Here is a 20,971-nt window from a genome sequence, read left to right on the forward strand (position 1 = left end):
TAAAATGGACAACTCATCATCCAAAAAATATAGTTATGATTCTTTTTGTATTTGCAGCCAAATTGAGTGCCATATTTATGTACAATAAAAATGGTCTTTCTCTTACAAATGCTGACGATCAGAGGCTAATCATTTCAGGATGACTCGCAGTTGAAAAGAGGATTGTTTGTTTTACCTGGATGTGAACAGGAATCTGCTCCAAAGAGCTGAATGGATGGAGAGGATTACACCCTCCAAACATTTGATTAATGTCTTGTTCCAATCAGGTGCTGGCAAAACAGTTAAGGAGGATTCTGAGAGTGAGCAGGCTCTTAGTGATGAGGCTGAGACTGAGACTTCACCCCCAAAATCTCCTCCAACGCCAAAAAAACTGAAAGGGAAGAATCCCTCAGGTAAGGAAGAGCAACTCCAGACCAATTACTCTTCTCACCTCTGTGATCACCTACGGCCCTGAGAAATCTCTGCACTCTTCCCTTTCACATCCCTGATTTTTGTTTTCACTCCAGATTGCCGAGCCATCAGTTGACTATGATCTGGAATTCCCTCCCTCCACCTCTCTGCCTTATTATTCTGTCCTCCTTTACACTGCTCCTTCAAACACAAATCAGGTGCTTTAATATCTCCATGTATGTCTCAACATCACGCTTTCTCAATGCACTGTTGTTGTTATTTACTCTAAACATATTCAGACATTTCTTCATCTCTTAGAATAGCTCTGTGTTGTACCTTAATCCTTCTTTTAGAACACTTTGCATTTCTTTCAGTTTAACCAAACTGTTAGAATGTTCGGGTTAGAATGTAGATCTTGTTTTTGAAGCTTTCTTCATCCTGTGTTTAAGTAATAAAAGTGTTGAAATAAATATATGAGCACTAATTCAGTTGATTAAAATTACTATTTGTTGACAGAATAGGCTGATTAAAATAACAATGTAAATATTGCCTATAAAATTACAGGGCAAATAATGTACAATAGAATGTACAATAACAATCACCCTTTATTATTCACATCCCATCATCATTGTTCTACAGTTCGATAATTCAGACACCTGATGTCTAAGAAATCGGGAGAATGAATCAGGAACAATTCTTTATCTATTTCTTCACCCAATTGATTTTCTTCAACTCCCTTCCCACAGTCTTCTTAGGTCACACGGTCACTGTATTATATAACTTGTCATGAAAATAATACCACACAGAAAGACAGTCTTTATACAGTTATATAGTTATTCTTATCTAGAAAGATAATGTCACTAATATAGAAAATTATAAAGATACTGTACTGTATAGAGAATGACAATCTATAGAAGATAGAAAATGTGACAAACAAATTACATCAAATGTCACAGCTACTGTAAGCGGCATCACATCTGAAAATTACGACTTTGTAGAATTGAGATTACTATAATGATCATTCTTGACTCCACAGAATTCTCCCTGTTTTCCTACAATAATGGAGTGGTGGTCACATCCAGCCGGGAAATGGACAATAACCGCAGTGCACTTTCAGCGACCTCAGCTTTTGCCATCGCCACAGCGGGAGCCAATGAGGGCACTCCCACCAAGGAGAAGTTCCGGCGGATGTCCCTGGCCAGTGCAGGTACAGACCACACTTTGGCACAGGGGATTCTTATTGCTAATAATTCTTGGTAAATGATTCTCTAAATGTGATGATGTATTTGAGCCAGATTAATTTATCAATGTTAGGACTGTAGGGACCAACAGATGGATTGTCTTTTTATTTTATGAAACAAGCAGCAACAGCATAAATGAAGGAAATAAACATTGGAATACAGCCCAAAACAAATTAATCAATTCACCCAATAGGTCAAGGAACCCCAGGAATTCCAACTTTGATATTTTCTTCCTATTAATTAATGTAATATGGAGAATTATATCTGAAACTGTGATCTATCAATATTAGAATAATTAAAATATTCAGTATAGAAGCAGTCCAAGCGTTCCATCGTGGCTGTGCTAGCTCATTGGAAAGTGATATTTTGAGGGATCTATGTCATAAACAATGCAGTGTATATAGCTCTTTAAGGGAGTGTGTGAGAAATCACATATTAGATTATATATCACTGTATGTCTAACACAACTGGACCATTCTCTGTTTACTTATTTCTGAATTAATTTTCTTCTGTTGATTCTAGGCTTTCCTGCTGATCAGAGAATTTGTGACAAAGAGTTTGTCATTCGAAGAGCAGCAACTAATCGCGTACTCAATGTACTGAGGCACTGGGTCTCAAAGCATTCCCAGGTAGTGTTTAACTATTACCCAGCAAGTCGATGTGATAATCAGTTCAGTGTGTCCCCCAAGCTAACTACTACTGATAGGATGTGCCCCACACCAATGTGACTTGGTTGATCCCATACTTGTGCAGTAATTAATTAGCTGAACTATATGGTGAGGCAAAATATGGTGAGGCTCAAAGGTAGAAGGCAGAGGGTGGTGGTGGAGAGTTGTTTTTAAGACTGGAGGCCTGTGACCAGTGGTGTGCCACATGGATCGGTGCTGGGTTCTCTACTTTTTGTCATTTACATAAATGATTTGGATGCGAGCATAAGAGGTACAGTTAATAAGTTTGCAGATGACACCAAAATTGGAGGTGTAGTGGACAGCGAAGAAGGTTACCTCAGATTACTTTTCACGCAGAGGGCAGTACATGTATGGAATGAGCTGCCAGAGGAAGTGGTGGAGGCTAGTGCGATTGCAACATTTAAGAGGCATCTGGATGGGCATATGAATAGGAAGGGTTTACAGGGATATGGGCCGGGTGCTGGCAGGTGGGATTAGATTGGGTTGGGATATCCGGTCGGCATAGACAAGTTGGACCGAAGGGTCTGTTTCCATGCTGTACATCGCTATGACTCTATGACAACAGGATCTTAATCAGATGGGCCAATGGGCTGAGGAGTGGCAGATGGAGTTTAATTCAGATAAATGTGAGATGCTGCATTTTGGGAAAGCAAATCTTAGCAGGACTTATACACTTCATGGTAAGGTCCTAAGGAGTTTGCTGAACAAAGAGACCTTGGAGTGCAGGTTCATAGCTCCTTGAAAGTGGAATCGCAGGTAGATAGGATAGTGAAGAAGGCATTAGGTATGCTTTCCTTTATTGATCAGAGTATTGAGTACAGGCGTTGAGAGGTCATGTTGCGGCTGTACAGGACATTGGTTAGGCCACTGTTGGAATATTGCATGCAATTCTGATCTTCCTATCGGAAAGATGTTGTGAAACTTGAAAGGGTTCAGAAAAGATTTACAAGAATGTTGCCAGGATTTGAGCTATGGGGAGAGGCTGAACAGGCTGGGGCTGTTTTCCCTGGAATGTCAGAGGCTGAGGGGTGACCTTATAGAGGTTTACAAAATTATGAGGGGCATGGATAGGATAAATAGGCAAAGTCTTTTCCCTGGGGTTGGGGAGTCCAGAACTGGAGTGCATAGGTTTAGGGTGAGAGGGCAAAGATATAAAAGAGACCTAAGGGGCAACCTTTTCACGCAGAAGGTGGTGTGTGTATGGAATGAGCTGCAAGGGAAAGTGGTGGAGGCTGGTACAATTACAAAATTTAAAAGGTATTTGGATGGGTATATGAATATGAAAGATTTGGAGGGATATGGGCTGGGTGCTGGCAGGTGGGACTAGATTGGGTTGGGATATCTGGTCGGCATGGACAGGTTGGACCGAAGGGTCTGTTTCCATGCTGTACATCTCTATGACTCTAATGAGGCATAAGCCATAGTCTTAATAAAAAGTAATAAATGTGGCTATTTGTGCAATTGAGTTATTTAGAAAGATGAAAGAATGTGATGAGATAGCTAGAAAAGAAAATATTTCCTGTAGCTGGGGACTGTCTGATGGAGGGGAAGTTTTGAATAAGGGGGCATAGCCTATATTTCGAGCCGATCAATGAAGGGTGATGTCAGGAAGCATACGGAAATGCTAGAAAAGGAGTTAGCCTCATTTTACTGGGGTTGTAGGGATGGACGATAAATGTGACCTCTTCCACTTCAGCTTTATCCAAAGAATAGACATAGAAATATGATTTGAGAACAATTAGCAGACCATTGAAATGGACTGAATGGCTTTCCTCATCTATATTTATTTCATAACTTTTCTCTACGAAGCTCTAGACTTGGGATTATTGATGATACGATGCATGAAAGAAGATTCAATGAGATTTAAGTTGAAACAGGGTTATTGGACAAAAGCTCGAGGTTATGTTGCAAAGCAAACTCATATTAAGAAGTGGCTCTGAGGCTTCAAACAAGAACTCTCCTTTCATGTTTCAGTGCAGCTGCCACAACGAATTGATTTGGAATTCCAATTACTGCTTCAAGTGTCCAGCTGACAGCAGATCGCAGCCACTGAAGCATACTTCCCACATCAGGAGAATGATGTAGCCTAGATAAAGAGCCAGTGGCCAAATCTTTTGAATTGTTATGTTGATGTAGCCCATTTAAAATGCATCAGTTATTGTTATTATGCTAATTGGAACATCAAAGCTCTTGCATGGACTTTTTGGAGAAAGAAAGATTGGTGGGTGGATTAATTGATTGGTGGAATGTATGGCATAGATATGTTCTATATCAGCCTGTTCAGAGATGTTATGACACTCATCTATAGCAGGTGAGACTTGAACCCAGGCCACCTGGCTCAGAGCTAGGGACACTATCACTGCCACAAGAGATCCCAAAGCAATCGCAGCAGGACCCTAACTTGCTGATCAATCTTCTGATAGCGTCATGAACAACACCGTATTCTTTAGGTCATACCATGCCACGTCTTTTTCCTCATCATCCTGTTCAGAGATGTTATCCTGTACCTCTCAAGCAGATTGGACTTGAACCCAGGTCTCCTGGCTCAGAGATAGGGAAACTACCACAGTTCCATATAGGGTCCGTACAGAATGTATGACATATCAATCTCTTCAAGATTAGTCATGGGGAGTTCATGAGGTAACCATTGCTCCATCTTATCTAGGTGTCTTGTGTTTCTATCCCTGAGTTAGGAGGTTAGAGTTCAAATCCCACCTGCTCCAGATGGGTGTCATAACATCCCTGAACAGGCTGATATAGAACATAGCTATGCCATACATTCCACCAATCAGGTTGATTAGAAAATGTAGCTGCATCCTGCCAAGGGCTCATGTGGTACAATGGTAGTGTCCCTAACACTGAGTCAGAAGGGCTAGGTTTGAGTCAAACCTGCTCTAGAGGTGTTTTATTACATTTTCAAAGAGGTTGATTTAAACAAAACTAGCTCCTTCCTGAGTATCCATGAGGATTATAATGTAGCTCACAGAACTAACTACAGATGAGGGAAGTCTCAGTTTATAGACCCTGTGAACCTTGAGCAAATGATGACTGTTGCCCTTTTCTGTTACTCGTCTTCCATAAGCATAGATTATTTGCTTCTTTTGGTGTTGGCTTGGTTCAGTGCTAGGCCACAGGTCTCTCCTGTTAAGAATTCTGGTTCAAGTGTAAGTCCAAGATCGGAATCATTAGTTCTAGGCTGATATTTCAATGCAGGTCTGAGGGAATTTCAGACTGGCAGAATTTTGTATGCGACACCATTCAGTTATCTCAACTCCTTAACTGATTTATTCTTTCATGGGCTATTGCTGTGTCCACTGACAAACTGGCATCTGTTGTCCATCCTTTAAAGGTCTTGAACTGAGTGAATTGGCTGGCTCAGAGAATAGGCAGGAGTCTCTGCTTTCTTTGGTTTGGGGTCACATGGAGGCCAGAGCAGATAAGGATGGTAGATTCCCTTTTCCAAAGGATTTCAGTGAACCAGATGGATCATTGTTAGTTTTGGGATCACCATTACTGAGACTAGATTTCATCTCTAAATATTATTAATTATACTTCAATTCCACCTGCCACCATACTGGGATTGGAACCTGTGACCCTAGAGCATATGCTTCTAGGTTGCCAGTCCAGTAACATTTCCTTCAGCATTGAAGATCCTCATCATTATTTGTAAATCGTGGCTAAAATGTATCATTTAAGTAGTCTCACCAAAACATTAGTGTGGCTAGTCATTTCTGATTGTGGGACATTCCTGTGTGCAATTTGAATGCTGCATTTCCTACTTTATAACAATGAGTAAACTTCTAATGTACTTCATTGGTTGAGAATTGCATTGGGACCCTCATGGATGTGAGATTTTTAATAAATGCTTACTGGTGCTTTCAGAATATGATGACCAGTTGCAATCAGTTGCACATTACATTAATGAGTTGAGTGTCTGAGCAATACAAATGAATGGGTTAATAACAAAAACCTGAACTTAGGGAGCATCTTGAATTTCGCTAAATCTCTCAAAGTGCTTCACAAGAACAACAAACTGATACCAAGCAACATGAGATATTGGATGTGTGACCAGAATCATGATTAAAGAGGTTGGTTTTCAGGGGGGTCCTTTTTTTGAAAGGCAGTGATACGGAGAGATAAGTAAATTTAGGGAAGGAATTCCAGGGCTTAAGGCTGAATCAGCTGAAGATAGGTCTGCTAATGGAGTGGTGTAATTGGGGTTCTTGAGGGGCTAGTATTGGAGAGACATTCTGGAAGGAACAAAGTTGTGGATACGAATTTCAGCAGCAGGTGAGTGGGCAGTAAGGGACTTGGGCAGTGGACAGAGGTGAGAAGCAGTGTCCATGGTAAAGGAAAGTGTGGGTTTGGAAGCTCAACTTAACATCAAATTAACATCAAGGTTACAAACTATCTGATTCATTGCGATCCTGTCCTTTGAACGAGAGGCCATTTTATCTTCAGTCCACCAAGAATGTAGGGAATGTCATGGTTTACGTTAGGTACGCAAACAGGGTTATTGGAAATGCTAATTGTTATTCCCTCTTCATCTACAGGATTTTGAAGCAAACGCTGAATTGAAGAGTCAAGTGATTAGTTTTCTAGAGGAAGTCATTCATGATCCTGAGCTGCTAACACAGGAGAGGAAAGCAGCAGCAAACATCATCAGGCAAGTTTTCCTGAGGAGCTTTCTCTCTAGCTAAAAGAATGATGGGCCAAAAGCTGGAAGGTGGGATTAATGTGGTCAGCTTTTTGTTGGCTAGCATGGACATGATGGGTTGAATAGCCTTGTTTGAGACTATGAATCAAACCTTCTCCCACCTCTCTTCATCTCATTTGATCAGTTTTCCCCTCCATTCCTTTCTCCCCTGTGCATCTTACTAGCTTAGCTTCAAATACATCTGTGCTATTCCCCTCAGCCAGGTTCCATATTCTAACCCATTCTCTGGTGAAGAGGCTTTTCCTGAATTCTCTTTTAGAGTTACTAGTGCTGAATATATGTTGATGACCCCTAGTTTGCGATTCCTATACACACGCAAACAGCTTCCTATCATGTAATCTACCAGGATTTTACAGACCCCTCTCAAAGTCATCCATCTGCCTTCTACATTCAAGAAAAACAAGACCTTGGTTGTTGAGTTTCTTCTGATAGCCATTTCTTAGAGAGTATGGAGCTTGGTAGTGATACGTTGTTCGTTACATACCAGTGTCTTTAAGGTCACTGTTTAGTATTACTCATGGGAACCCAGACCATGAAGCTGTTTAGAAATCACTGAACTGAATGTGGGTCAGTAAGTTGTTCATAAATCACTATGTGCTGGAAAACACAGATTGTGTTCTGTTCCTTGCCTGTGAATATTGTACCTCTATACTCTAGTCCTGTGCTGAGTGTCACACAGATGCTTACTTCAGTTTATTTAAACATCAAATATTTTAAAGACCTCCTTCATATTTCCTCTCAGTATCATTTGCTAAATAAATGTTTCCAACTTCCAGGACTTTGAACCAAGAAGACTCAGTTGACCATCAAACAATTTTGGATGAGATAATGAATGTGGTTGGTATCTATTTTTATTTGAAGTTTCAACTGAAGGCGTGGCTTAAGAATGTTCTTTTTTAAAGACCCATCTTCTTCCTTCTCTTTTGGTAAGGTGGAGGAAGAGACATTTGAAAACCTCTCTGCTTTGGAGATAGCTGAGGAGTTGACTTTGTTGGATCATCTCATCTTCGGGTGTATTCCATATGAGTAAGTCATTGTTTAATCTGCTTTTCATAGGATGGTACTGAATGTACCAAACAGAACAGATCAATGTTCTAATGTTTATGCTCCACTCAGGCCTCCTGTCAATCTTACTTCATCTCATCCAATGACCTTAAACTTCTATTCCTTTTTCCCTCATTTACTTATTTAGCTTCCCATTAAATGTATCAGTACAATTCATCTCAAAACTCTGTGATAAAGAGTTTGGCATCTTAGCCACTCTGTATATAAGACTTTCTCCTGAATTCTTTACTGGATCTATTGGTTACTTATGCAAATGGTAACCTAGTGGTTTTGTATGGAAGTTATAATTGAGAGGACGAGACTAATGATATCTGGAAATATCTGTTCAATCCCACTGTGGCAGCTGAGGATGTTAAATTAAGCTAATTGAATAAACAGCTAGCCTCAGTAATAGTCACTATGTAACTGTTGGATTGTCAGAAATATCCACATGGTTCCTGAATGTGTCTAGGGAAGGAGAACTGCCATCCTTGCCTGGTCTTCATGACCTGTATCCAACTCCACAACCCTTGGTTCCTTGGTATCTTCTGAAATTGCTCAGTTCACTCAGTTGTCCTCTTAATTTCTAAAGGGCATTTAATCGTGGGCAGGAAATGCTGGCATTGCCAGCAATGACCAGAACCTGTGAATAAAACTAACCAAAAATCTTACAACTTTGTTATAGCCTCTTTGACAAGTGGAAACCTCCTCTCTGAGGCTGGCAGGAAATGGAATCCCAGCCTGTCTAGCTGCTGTTAGCAAGCGATCCTTTTACACAGACAAATGTTGATTGGTTTATTCTCCCCACAGGGAGTTCTTCGGCCAGGGTTGGATGAAACCTGAGAAGAATGAGAGAGCCCCATACATTATGAAAACCACCAAACACTTCAACGATGTGAGTACAAACCACTCAAGATGGTAGCCAGGTGTTGAGGTAGGAAAATGGATGCTAACACTTTACTTAACCCTCAATTTATTTGCAGAGTACAGCAGTTCTGCCTCCTCTTCAGCCAATACCCAGTACTGCAGAAAGCTCCTTTTTATTTGTGTTCAAGGTACCTAATCAATCAATGCCCTCCACCCACATATTCTCAACTTGCACAATGAAATTAACATCCTGTTAACATGAGGCACCATGAATGTTGCGTAATTTCTTCCAGTCCTATAACCCCACAAGAAATCTGTGCTCTTCCTACTCTAGCCTCCCTCCATCCTTGCTGACTTTACCTTCATCTGTCAAGACACTGGACTCTGGAACATTTTTTCTAATCTCACCACCTTTATACTTTGCTCCCGTTATAACCAACTTTTTATCCAAGATTTTAATCATCTATCTTACTATTTCCTCAACTTGGAGATAGTAAGGACTACAGATGCTGGAAAGTCAGAGCAGATAAAATGTGGAGCTGGAAAAAGCAGAGCGGGTCAAGCAGCATCAGAGGAGCAGAAGAGTTGATGTTTCAAGCAGGACCTTTCATCAGACTCTAGTTGCTCAGTGTCCTGTTCTGTTTCATAATACCCCTGAAAAGCACCTTGGAACATCTTGTTACATTAAAGGGTAATACTTGTGTTTCTTCACCAACTATTGTGTCCCCAGTCTTCATTGCAATTTACAAGACTGTGACAAGTAGGATTTTTTGTTTAGTCAGGTATATGGTTCGAAAAGTGTGCAGTAGAGTTGAGGTATAGATCAGCAATAAGTGGTGAAACTGATTGAGTTGCTTACTCCTGCTCCTAAAGCATTTGAGAAGTAGGAGTTTCTAAATCAATCAAGTTACATTTTACACATCAGGTTCCAATAATGTGTCTTATTGATGTTCTCCCACTTTGAAGGGGATCAGCTTGGATCGGTCTGTTCTTCATCTTTGTTTCCAACATGTAACCGAACACCAAGCCCAGCACCTGCCCAACATACGCTCCACAAGACAATCAGTCCAATGCACTGAATCTGCCCTGAGTGCATCATGGGTTCTTTTTAGTTTTGTTGGTCATTTTGATGGGGGTCATTAGCCAATATAAAGTAAAATAAAGGACATGAGAGTTTGATTTGGCCTGCTTTCATGAGAAGGATAGCAGGATTGTGAGTGCCATGGAGTAACAGAGAGTTTGATTTGGGAGCCACATGAAGATGAGGAAATCCCGTGAGCATGGCAGGATTTTAAACAATTCCAGAAGGGTCTCCTCAGAAGTGCTTCAGCCTTTTTACTTTATACATTCAAGGGGCTTTCGTACCTGGCTGTGTCTACCAGAATGAGATGGGTTTTCAAGCATTTAGCAATGGAATCCGAGCCGTTGAAGTTTGTGGGATAGGCCATCCCAATGCACTTTCACTTACCTGCTCCAATTTCTGCTCCTCAGCTTATTGGACAGTCTCTCCCTGTCCGTACCCTATACCCAGCAGGGAGTCTGCTCCTCAGCTTACTTTCCACCTTACTTTACAATCCTCCTAGTCTCGATTAATCTAGAAAATTTGAGGTTGCAACTGTTTCCATTGGATTGTGCGAATTGGAATAAATATTAACAGCAGATGGTAAATGTGATACTAAAGTTAGAAGAATCTCACAGCACCAGGGTCCTGGGTACGATTCCAGCCTCGAGTAACTGTCTGTGTGGAGTTTGCACATTCTCCCTGTGTCTGCGTGGGTTTCCTCCGGGTGCTCCGGGTTCCTCCCACAGTCCAAAGATGTGCAGATCAGGTCAATCAGTCATGCTAAATTGCCCATAGTGTTAGGTACATCATTCATAGGGAAATGGGTCTGAGTGGGTGACTCTTCGGAGGGTCGGTGTGGACTTATTGGGCCGAAGGGCCTGTTTCCATATTGTAGGGAATCTAATCTAATCTAAAGAAGGACAGAAGGATAGCCTGAAAGAAAGGCTTAGGCAAACAGAGAGATTTCTAAGTAATCCCTTTTTTATTTCTCTCTCTGTTTCTTTATCTCTTTCTCTGGGCACCATCTCCCTGAATTCTATTTTACCAACCCTGCCATCAGTGTAAATACCCCCTCCCCCAGCTATTTTCAGTTCTGATGAAGGGACACTGGACTCAAAATATTAAATTTGCTTGTGTATCTACAGATGCAACCCGACCTGTTGAGTTTCACCAGCACTTTGTTTATGTTACAGAACTAAAAGAAGTTTTGCTGAGACCACACCTGGAGTATTGTTAGAGTTTTGGTCTCCTAATAATAGGAAAGGAATCCTTGTTATAGACAGAATGCAACTGATATTTGCCAGACTAGCTCTAAGGATTGCCTTATGAAGAAAGATTGAGAAAACTAGGTCTGCTTTCAAAGTGATTTCTTTGAAACATACAAACTTCTGACTGACTGTAGACAGTATGTTTCTTCTGGAAAAGTGTGGTGTCCAGAAATGGATTTAATAATTGGATGGCAAGTGACATTTTCTATTTGTCCCCCCAGATCAGCAACTTAATTGCTTCGGAGATTTTGAAGAGTGATGACGTTAATGTGAGAACAGCAGCCATCGAGAAATGGGTGGCAGTGGCAGACATTTGCAAGTGTCTCCACAACTACAACGCTGTGCTGGTGATAACCTCCGCCCTGAACCGAAGTGCTATCTTCCGGCTGAAGAAGACATGGCTGAAAGTATCAAAACAGGTAGGGTGGCCATTACTGGCTTGTTTTTTCAGCTTCCCTCATCTATCATTGGTCGGAACTCCTGGTACACACTTGATCACACTTCCTTTTGTTTCAGACCAAGGCATTAATTGACAAGTTGCAAAAACTGGTGTCTTCAGAAGGACGGTTCAAAAACCTACGAGAGGCTTTGAAAAAGTAAGTGTCAATTTCCTCTAGCAAAGGTTGAGGACTGGGACTGTAGAGAATGATAAGAATAGAATTCAGTCTTGGGCAGTCGTACTAAATGGGTGCCAACTCTTAGGATGCCTGTTACACCTCACTCGTCCTGTGTCTCCTGGACCTAGACTCACCAGGCAACAGAAACATCCCATTTACATTGAAATTTACAAACTTCTTACAGATTCATTGAGATCACCTCTCATTTTTCAAACGTTTAGAGAATGCAGACCCACTTCCCTCAATGAAACTGACTCTTATGTTGGCAGGATAGGTGGTGTGATTTTGCTATCCATGCACAACCATCCAAGTTTGGCTTCTACTCCATTTAATCTTGGGGCAACAGGACTGAACTATGACAGCAAACAACACAGCTAGCATGGAGCAGTTTTCATCATAGCGAATTTCAGTATTAGACTTGCTTATGTTTGAAAAAATAAATACTGCCAAGTGAGACATATGACATGGCCAGACTCCTGATCACCTTTGTCAATATAATCTTAGGCTTGGTTTGACTATACTGGGAATGCGTGTCCTGAGTAGCTCAGCTGCCAAATCATTTCACAAGTTTGGTCTGGATGAAAAAGAGCAGCAGAATTAGAGCTCTCTAGCACAGAGAATGCCAGTCAGTCCATCATGCCTGTATAGACCTTTGGAAAGAGACCTCCAGTTAGCCCTGCTGACTACCATTTAACAAGAGCCTTGGATGATTTTCATCCAATTCCCTTTTGAAGGTCTCTTGGTAACCTGTTCCTGACAGCTTCCCAGGCAGTACGTTCTAAATCATCATAACTTGCTACACAAAATAATGTCCTCATTTTCTGGTTGATCCTTTTGCCAATCATTTAAAACTTATATCCTCTGCTTAACAATGCTTCTACCAATGGAAACTGTTTCTTCTATTTTAACCTTTTAAAATCCTTCAGACTTCTGAATGTCTAGATTCTATCTTGCCCACAATCTTCTCTGCTTTAAGAGGAACAAATCCAGCTCCTCCAATCTCTTCAGATATCTGGATTTCCTTGTTCCTGTTCCATTCTCATTAAATCTGCACCATCTTTTCAGATCTGCATATCCTTTTGAAAATGTAGTGACATGTTTCTTTCATTATCAATCCAATTTGGACAATTAGCAAAACTTCTGGGCTCCTCACCATAATAGGTCCCAAACCTACTTCCTACCCGTGAATTTCACAAACACAGCAGCTGACACAGGATGCACATGCCCATGCTGGATTTAAAGTTATAAAAGGCAACATTTAACAAATAACCTCTCTCTTTTTGTTGCCTTAAGTTGTGACCCTCCATGTGTTCCTTATTTGGGGATGTACCTAACAGACTTGGCTTTCATCGAGGAGGGAACACCAAATTATACTGAAGATGGTTTAGTCAACTTCTCCAAGATGAGAATGGTAGGTCCATGGAGATTGGTTTGGTCTGTTTTTTCTCCTTGCTTAACCACTTTTTGTCCTTTTGCCACGTACCATTTTCTGACAGAGAGCTTGCAAAGGATCGTCCTTACAAAGGAGCAGTAAGATATGGCTTGATTCATCATGTAGAGTCAGTCACTCAAGAATATAATACATATTTCCAGATTTTCCAAAAACGTCATTTCCACAAGATAGCAGGGAAAGAAATTCACCACTGGCACAGACACAAGATGGATGCATGGTATCTGCTGCAAGTTTCCCCTCCTGATGGTTGGATATTAACTATCCATTTGTATCTCACTCCCAAATTGTGAATCTTCCTATGTAATGCAGGACAGTGCGTGGCAGGAGGCTGTTTGATCATTTAGGACATGGTGCTTAAGTCTGATCTTGTCCTCACCCTCACTTCCTGTAGTGGTCTCCCGATAGTGATCTTGATCAGGGTATTGGGATACTTGCTGTCCTTTGTCTAGCTAATTCTAGTATCACTGAGGCACCTCCATAGTTGTGACACTGAATGTGTCTATCAAACTGTACAGAAATGCTGATGAACTTGTAATTATTCTATTTGTATTTGCTTTAAGAGCTAAAAGTGCACCGTATTCATGAAAAGCTTTTCTTTAACCCTGACATATTGTAACCAGTGCACAGCCTGCTTTAATCAATACAATACAATATACGATACAATACAGCACAGGAACAGGCCCTTTAAGCCCACCAAGTCTGCGTCGATTCCTAGTCCTTATGTAGACCCATTACTTATTGTCCACGTGCAGTTTCTATCCTTCTGTCCATCTCCCGTTTGTGTGTCTATAAAGATATGCCTTAAACAATGCTAATGCGCCGACTTCCACCACCCCACTGGCAGTGCGTTCCAGGCACCCAGCACCCGCTGTGTGGAGAACTTTCCCCTCACCTCTCCCCTAAACTCCACCCCCTCCCTTCTACTAACCTATCTTTGTCTCTCATAACTTTGTAGGCTGACATCATATTTGAGGCTGATGTAGAAATGCATCATTATTCCGTATCCGAGCACAACTTAAATGAAGAACAGATTTTAACTCAGATACTTTAGATCCTTGGCAAAAGAAAATAATAAATATAAGGTCACCCCTCAGCCTCCGTCTTTCCTGTGAAAACAATTCGAGTTTATCCAACCTCTCCTCATACCTAAAATCCTCCAGACCATGCACCATCCTGGTAAACCTATCTTCAAAGAATACACATCATTCTGGTAGTGTGGCAACCAGAGCCAAAGGTGATCTAACTAATGTTTTACACAGCTGTAACATAAATTGCCAACTTTTATATTCAATGCCTCCACCAATGATGACAGCGTACTGTAAGCCCTCTTCACCACCTTATGCACCTGTGTTGCCACTTTCAGGAGTCTGTGGACCTGTCTGCCCAGATCCTCTGTATGTCAGTGCTCCTAAGGGTTCTCCTATTTATTGTATAATTCACACCTGAATTTGATCTTCCAAAGTGCATCACCTCACATTTGCCTGAATTAAACTCCATCTGCCATCAGACCTAGGAACTTCTGTAAGTGACAAGCTCTTACACTGACCATTAATTAGTTGATTATAGGGTGATGCTATGGATCAGAAATTTTAATACCAAGGAATGAAAAAGAGCTTTTACTCAATTTCTTTGTTTTTTCCTATTGTACAGAATTCCAATGTTGATTAGGTTCAGTGGCATTTTGCATGATGAAGCAGAATTGGAATGAACTGGGTGACATGGTCTGAGCTTTCTAAATTTTGTAGAGATTTCAAGGAGCAGGGAAGTTGTGAGAAACTGAGGAACTTCCAAACATGTGGGAAGTAGATAACTGAAGTACAAATGCATCATCATTCAGTATCAGAGCATAATTTAAATGAAAAACAGATTTTAACTCAGTGGGACACTAGATACTTGGCAAAAGAAAATAATAAAGGCAGTTCTTATACAGGGTAAAATATAGGGCAAACAAAAAACCCTTCTCATTGCATGTGTTATTTTACATAAATACATTGAGTAGACTTGCAATGGTGTCTCAATTCTGATGGATCTGTATTTGACTAATGGTGGAAATTCCCAACACAGTACATTGTCATGTCTGCTCTCACCCTGGATTTACATTAACAGATATCTCACATCATCCGAGAAATCCGTCAGTTCCAGCAGACTGCCTACAAGATAGAGCAGCAAACTAAGGTTGGTTCATTTTAAGTTTTGTGTAAATTCAAAGGTTTTGCAAGATTGTTCCAGAGTGGATAGTACTAAAATAAATTCTGATGTAAGTTATTTCTGAAAAGGGCAAATGCTGGTCAGAAAACTATGAAAGCTCCCTGCTTTAGGCTGTAATGGAACCATGGAATCCTTAATATCAATTTGAGAAGCAGACGCGACTTTGGTTTAATGTCCTGTTCAAGGATTGATACCTCTGACAGTGTAGTACATATGCGCTACTAGAGCAATTGTCTTTAATACACGTTTATTTGTTTCGATCCAATTTTTAGATTTTATTTTAAAGTCATTCCTTTTCAAGTTAGCTCCCATTGTTCAGATGGTCTTGTTCTCACCATCTGCTGCAGAAAGGACAGGTATGCTAACTCTTTTCACAACTTAACCAATGCTTCCTCCCTGAGTTTACACACCATCTAAACCTGAACATGTATTGGCCATTCCTTCATTGTCACTAGCTCAAGAGCCTGAGGCTCTCTCCGCATAATATCATTGTGGATGTAACTTCATCACATGAGCCACATTAATTCAAGAAGGTGACTCATCACCAACTACATGGGTTAGGAGAGGCAGCAATGAAGAATATTGAGCTGCAAACCTGGCTAGAGGGTGGATTAGCAAACAATAGGGTCCTGAGTTCAAATCCTATCAATCCACAATGGGAGACTGATTTCAATAGATCTTCTCATGAGGGGGATAGCATATAGATTGAGAAACTGCTGGAGTCATAGAGTAATTATAGCATAGAAGTAGGCTATTCAGCCCATTTAATGCATTCTTATTCTCTGAAAAGAAATCCAGTTTGGATACATTGTCCCACTCTACCACATTAGCTTTGAAACTTTGTTTCCCTCAAGTGCCCATCCAATCTTTAGGATTTTTTAAAGTTCATATATGGGATGTAGGTATTGGTGGCTGAAGCAGCATTTATTGCCCGTCCCTAGTTGCCTTTCAGAAGATGGTGGTGAATTGTCGTCTTGAACTGCTGCCGTCCATGATCTGTAGGTAGACCCACAATGCTATTAGGGAGAGAATTCTAAAAGTTTGACCCAGTGACAATGAAGGAATGGTGATACTTGGAAGATGATGAGGAGCTTGGAGGGGAACTTGTATATGGTGGTGTTCCCATGTATCCGCTGCCCTTGTCCTTCCAGACGGAAGTGTTTGTGGATTTGGAAGGTGCTGTCTAAGGATCATTAAAGAATTTCTGCAGTGCATCTTATCAATATTACACACTGCTGTTAATGAGTGTCACTGGTGCAGGGAGTGGATGTGATGCCAATGAAGTGGGCTGCTTTGTCCTGGATGCTGTCAAGCTTCTTAAATGTTGCTGGAGCTGCCCCCATCCAGGGCAAGTGGGGAGTATTCCATCACACTCCTGACATGTGCCTTATAAATGGTGAACAGGTTTTGGGGAGTCCAGAGGTGAGTTGCTCTCCACAGTGTTTCTCACCTCTGACCTGCTATGGTTATTATTTTTCAATTGTCTCCATTTACTATATTCATAGGCAGAATGTTCCAGGAAAATTATTCTTCCTCACACCACCCCATAAGTCTCTTGCTCAATATCTTAAATAGGTGTTCTCTCAACTTTATTCTGTCAGTTATTGGGAACAGCTTTTCTTTGTCTATCTTTACTAAACCTGCCATCGTCTTGGGTACCTCTGTATTCAGTCATTTCTGAATCTCCTTTGCACCAAGGAGAATAATCCCAGCTGTTCAGCATAACCTTAGAGTTAAAACCTCTCATCCCTGATTGTTATTGTTGAAGTCCTTTAATTTGTTGAAGTCCTTCACTTCATTGAGGTGGCTCAGGAAAGGATACCTGTCTCTGGCCTAGATAGGATTAGATTAGATTACCTACATTGTGGAAACAGGCCCTTCAGCCCAACAAGTCCACACCGACCCTCCAAAGAGAAAGCCACACCCCTATATTTACCCCTGACTAATCCACCGAACACTATGGGCAATTTAGCATGGCCAATTCCCCTAACTTGCACATCTTTGGACTGTGGGAGGAAACTAGAGCACCCGAAGGAAACCCATGCAGACACGGGGAGAATGTGCAAACTCCACACAGACAGTTGCCCAAGGTGGGAATTGAATCCAGGTCTCTGGCGCTGTGAGGCAGCAGTGCTAACCACTGAGCCACGGTGCCGCCCATTCTCATCCAGTATGGGACTGATATGGTTAACTAACTCCTAACGCCTAACCAGTCTGCACGAAGAAGGAAAATGATAGAAAGTGATCTCCAGGTATCAATGTATTTCCAACAGAAGATGTAACAATTCAAAGTTTGTGAGAAGATTTGTAGCTCGGGTGCTCGTTGTTGTGGTTCTGTTTGCTGAGCTGGGAATTTGTGTTGCAGACGTTTCGTCCCCTGTCTAGGTGACATCCTCAGTGCTTGGGAGCCTCCTGTGAAGCGCTTCTGTGATCTTTCCTCTGGCATTTATAGTGGTTTGAATCTGCCGCTTCCGGTTGTCAGTTCCAGCTGTCTGTTGCAGTGGTCGGTATATTGGGTCCAGGTCGATGTGCTTATTGATTGAATCTGTGGATGAGTGCCACGCCTCTAGGAATTCCCTGGCTGTTTTCTGTTTGGCTTGTCCTATAATAGTAGTGTTGTCCCAGTCGAATTCATGTTGCTTGTCATCTGCGTGTGTAGCTACTAAGGATAGCTGGTCGTGTCGTTTCGTGGCTAGTTGGTGTTCATGGATGCGGATTGTTAGCTGTCTTCCTGTTTGTCCTATATAGTGTTTTGTGCAGTCCTTGCATGGGATTTTGTACACTACATTGGTTTTGCTCATGCTGGGTATCGGGTCCTTCGTTCTTAGTGAGTTGTTGTCTGAGAGTGGCTGTTGGTTTGTGTCTGTTATGAGTCCTAGTGGTTGCAGTAGTCTACCAGACTAGACCAGACTACTGCGACCACTAGGACTCATAACAGACACAAACCAACAGCCACTCTCAGACAACAACTCACTAAGAACGAAGGACCCGATACCCAGCATGAGCAAAACGAATGTAGTGTACAAAATCCCATGCAAGGACTGCACAAAACACTATATAGGACAAACAGGAAGACAGCAAACGATCCGCATCCATGAACACCAACTAGCCACAAAACGACACGACCAGCTATCCTTAGTAGCCACACACACAGATGACAAGCAACATGAATTCGACTGGGACAACACTACTATTATAGGACAAACCAAACAGAGAACAACCAGGGAATTCCTAGAGGCATGGCACTCATCCACAGATTCAATCAATAAGGACATCGACCTGGACCCAATATACCGACCACTGCAACGGACAGCTGGAACTGATAACCGGAAGCGGCAGATTCAAACCACTACAAATGCCGGAGGAAAGATCACAGAAGCGCTTCACAGGAGGCTCCCAAGCACTGAGGATGTCACCTAGACAGGGGACGAAACGTCTGCAACACAAATTCCCAGCTTGGCGAACAGAACCACAGCAGATGTAACAATGTTGGGGGATCTGAGGCAGACAATGAAATTGGGTTCAGGTTGCAGCATCTCCATTAACCAAGTTATTTGCTTTCAATTTGACCGAAACTGCTATGCTGAACGTGAATGTGGTCAGGTTGTAGACGAATGCAGTACTTCATCCACACCCTTGTTAACTGCTATGTTCAACAACGTGCCATTTCAAAATCACCAGATCCTTACAGGTTCCTTCTTGTTTTGCTTCAACCAGGTGGCACGCTATTTACTGGTCCAGTCAAATGTCATGGATGAAGAAACTCTTTATGAAGCATCCCTGAGGATAGAACCAAAGCTTCTAACCTGAATCCCACCATCCCTTGCATCAGAAACCTTGCATAAATGATGATATCACTGCTCTCCTCCAACGTGCTGTGCATGGTGCCATCGCTGAAGAGTAGACACGACCAAAAACTAACTCAAGGAGTGCATCAACCATCTGTCTGCTCCACTGGGGAATTTGACACTAACTGGCTGCTGTACTTTTACTGCAGAGCAAACCTTTTCCAAAAACAAAACACAGTGCAGCAGTAGTAGGTTTTTTGTGGTACCAATTGAGTCATTTTAACAATCTTTAGAAAATCCAAGAAAAAAATCTTGAAAAATGTTGAAGAATGGAAGGTAAATGGGACAGAGTCTTTCAGTTCTAAAACCTGGTTTCCAATGCAGTCTGGAATACTGGGGATGGAAGACTGTTCTCCTGGGCAAAGGGTTGTGTGTTGTAGATGGGCAGCAGACTCCCTTCATCACTGGGATCTGAACTCCTATTGCTGAAAGATCACATGTCTGCCTCCTCTCGCGGCTGTGGGAGGTTAATGTGCTATCTTGTTGATGAAAGGTTGTGTGATATAGTCACCTGCACACTCTCCTTTTACTCACTCATGGGTAAAAAAGTTGAAACTCTTCCCTGAGTGGTGATGTGGATGTTCCCTCGCACTGATGAAGGGCAGTATGGTGTCACTGAGCAGCACACCATCCTTTCCTGTGAGAGTCTGAGAATATCCCAGAATATCCCAGAATAATTAGGTGAATGTTTTTTCCCTCTCCAACCAGTGACATGTCACTCCCTAAACCTCCACCTCAGGGTTCAAATTAAGTTCATACTAATCCATGAAATGTCTCCTTTCTGTGGCAAAGCTTGGGTTCACACTTCAGGTCCTTGGTTTGGATCCTGTCCATGCTTACCCTTTCCCTGAACGTTGAGGATCTGAAATGAAATGAGTCTGGGCCATCACAATCCAGTGTTGGTGGACATATGTCTCTAGAAATGACATCTATGATCAGTTAGCATTCATCAATAGTTTGGGAGCTGGAGATGTCACACTGATGCTGTGGGGAGTCCCTTTGGAGGTTAATTATTAAAATGGTGTAGACAGCATATTAACCTGCACCTACACCATGCTGTACTTAATTGTAGAACACTGAACACTAACAATTCTCAGCTATATTAATCCTCATTTTTATGAGCACAAATAAAATTTGCTACCTTGTCCCCAAATAAAGCTTCTCTAGAAATAATTCTGGAATCAAAATTATGTTGAAGCTCATCTCCAGGCCAATGCTTCTCTGTAGATCTCAAAGCTGCTTAAAGTTGCACAGGAGCTGTTTGACTGGAACAAGATTCCCTGTGCCCCTGTTGTGTTGGATGAGATTTGTTGTGTAAACTCTGTGGAGGCTTTGACTCACTTGTTCGAGACCCCTAAGCAGAGATGAGAACTGTGAAGCTAAGCCCAGAGCTTTGCTCTCCGTGTATTGGACATTATTTTATGAGTAAAGGCATTTTTCACAAATCTGTTAATAATTTCTCAGAAGTTGTATTTTTTTGAACTGTTTACTTATCGTCTGGTTAGTGTATGTGTACAAATAGTATTGAGTGAAAGGTCCACTCTGCTCACTATCAACATAAGCCTC

At 41.6% G+C, this 20,971-nt stretch overlaps 1 protein-coding gene across 2 annotated transcripts in view; it reads left to right on the plus strand.

The window, feature by feature from the left end:
- Positions 1-20,854, plus strand: part of rasgrf1 (Ras protein specific guanine nucleotide releasing factor 1) — a 102,068-nt gene extending 81,214 nt beyond the window's left edge. For both annotated transcript variants that reach the window (XM_043677099.2, XM_043677100.2), the window contains exons 16-27: positions 267-392; positions 1,427-1,597; positions 2,154-2,260; positions 6,874-6,986; positions 7,814-7,874; positions 7,969-8,063; positions 8,892-8,976; positions 11,501-11,698; positions 11,796-11,875; positions 13,190-13,307; positions 15,456-15,524; positions 19,275-20,854. In XM_043677099.2, coding sequence (XP_043533034.1) covers positions 267-392; positions 1,427-1,597; positions 2,154-2,260; positions 6,874-6,986; positions 7,814-7,874; positions 7,969-8,063; positions 8,892-8,976; positions 11,501-11,698; positions 11,796-11,875; positions 13,190-13,307; positions 15,456-15,524; positions 19,275-19,367 — 1,316 coding nt within the window. In that variant the 3' untranslated portion in view covers positions 19,368-20,854. The remainder of the gene's footprint in view (positions 1-266; positions 393-1,426; positions 1,598-2,153; positions 2,261-6,873; positions 6,987-7,813; positions 7,875-7,968; positions 8,064-8,891; positions 8,977-11,500; positions 11,699-11,795; positions 11,876-13,189; positions 13,308-15,455; positions 15,525-19,274) is intronic.
- Positions 20,855-20,971: the final 117 nt, after the last annotated feature.

This window comes from Chiloscyllium plagiosum, unplaced genomic scaffold, assembly GCF_037043375.1.
Source record: "Chiloscyllium plagiosum isolate Xiang-an unplaced genomic scaffold, Cpla_swu_hap1 HiC_scaffold_39, whole genome shotgun sequence".
Taxonomy (NCBI): Eukaryota; Metazoa; Chordata; class Chondrichthyes; order Orectolobiformes; family Hemiscylliidae; genus Chiloscyllium; species Chiloscyllium plagiosum.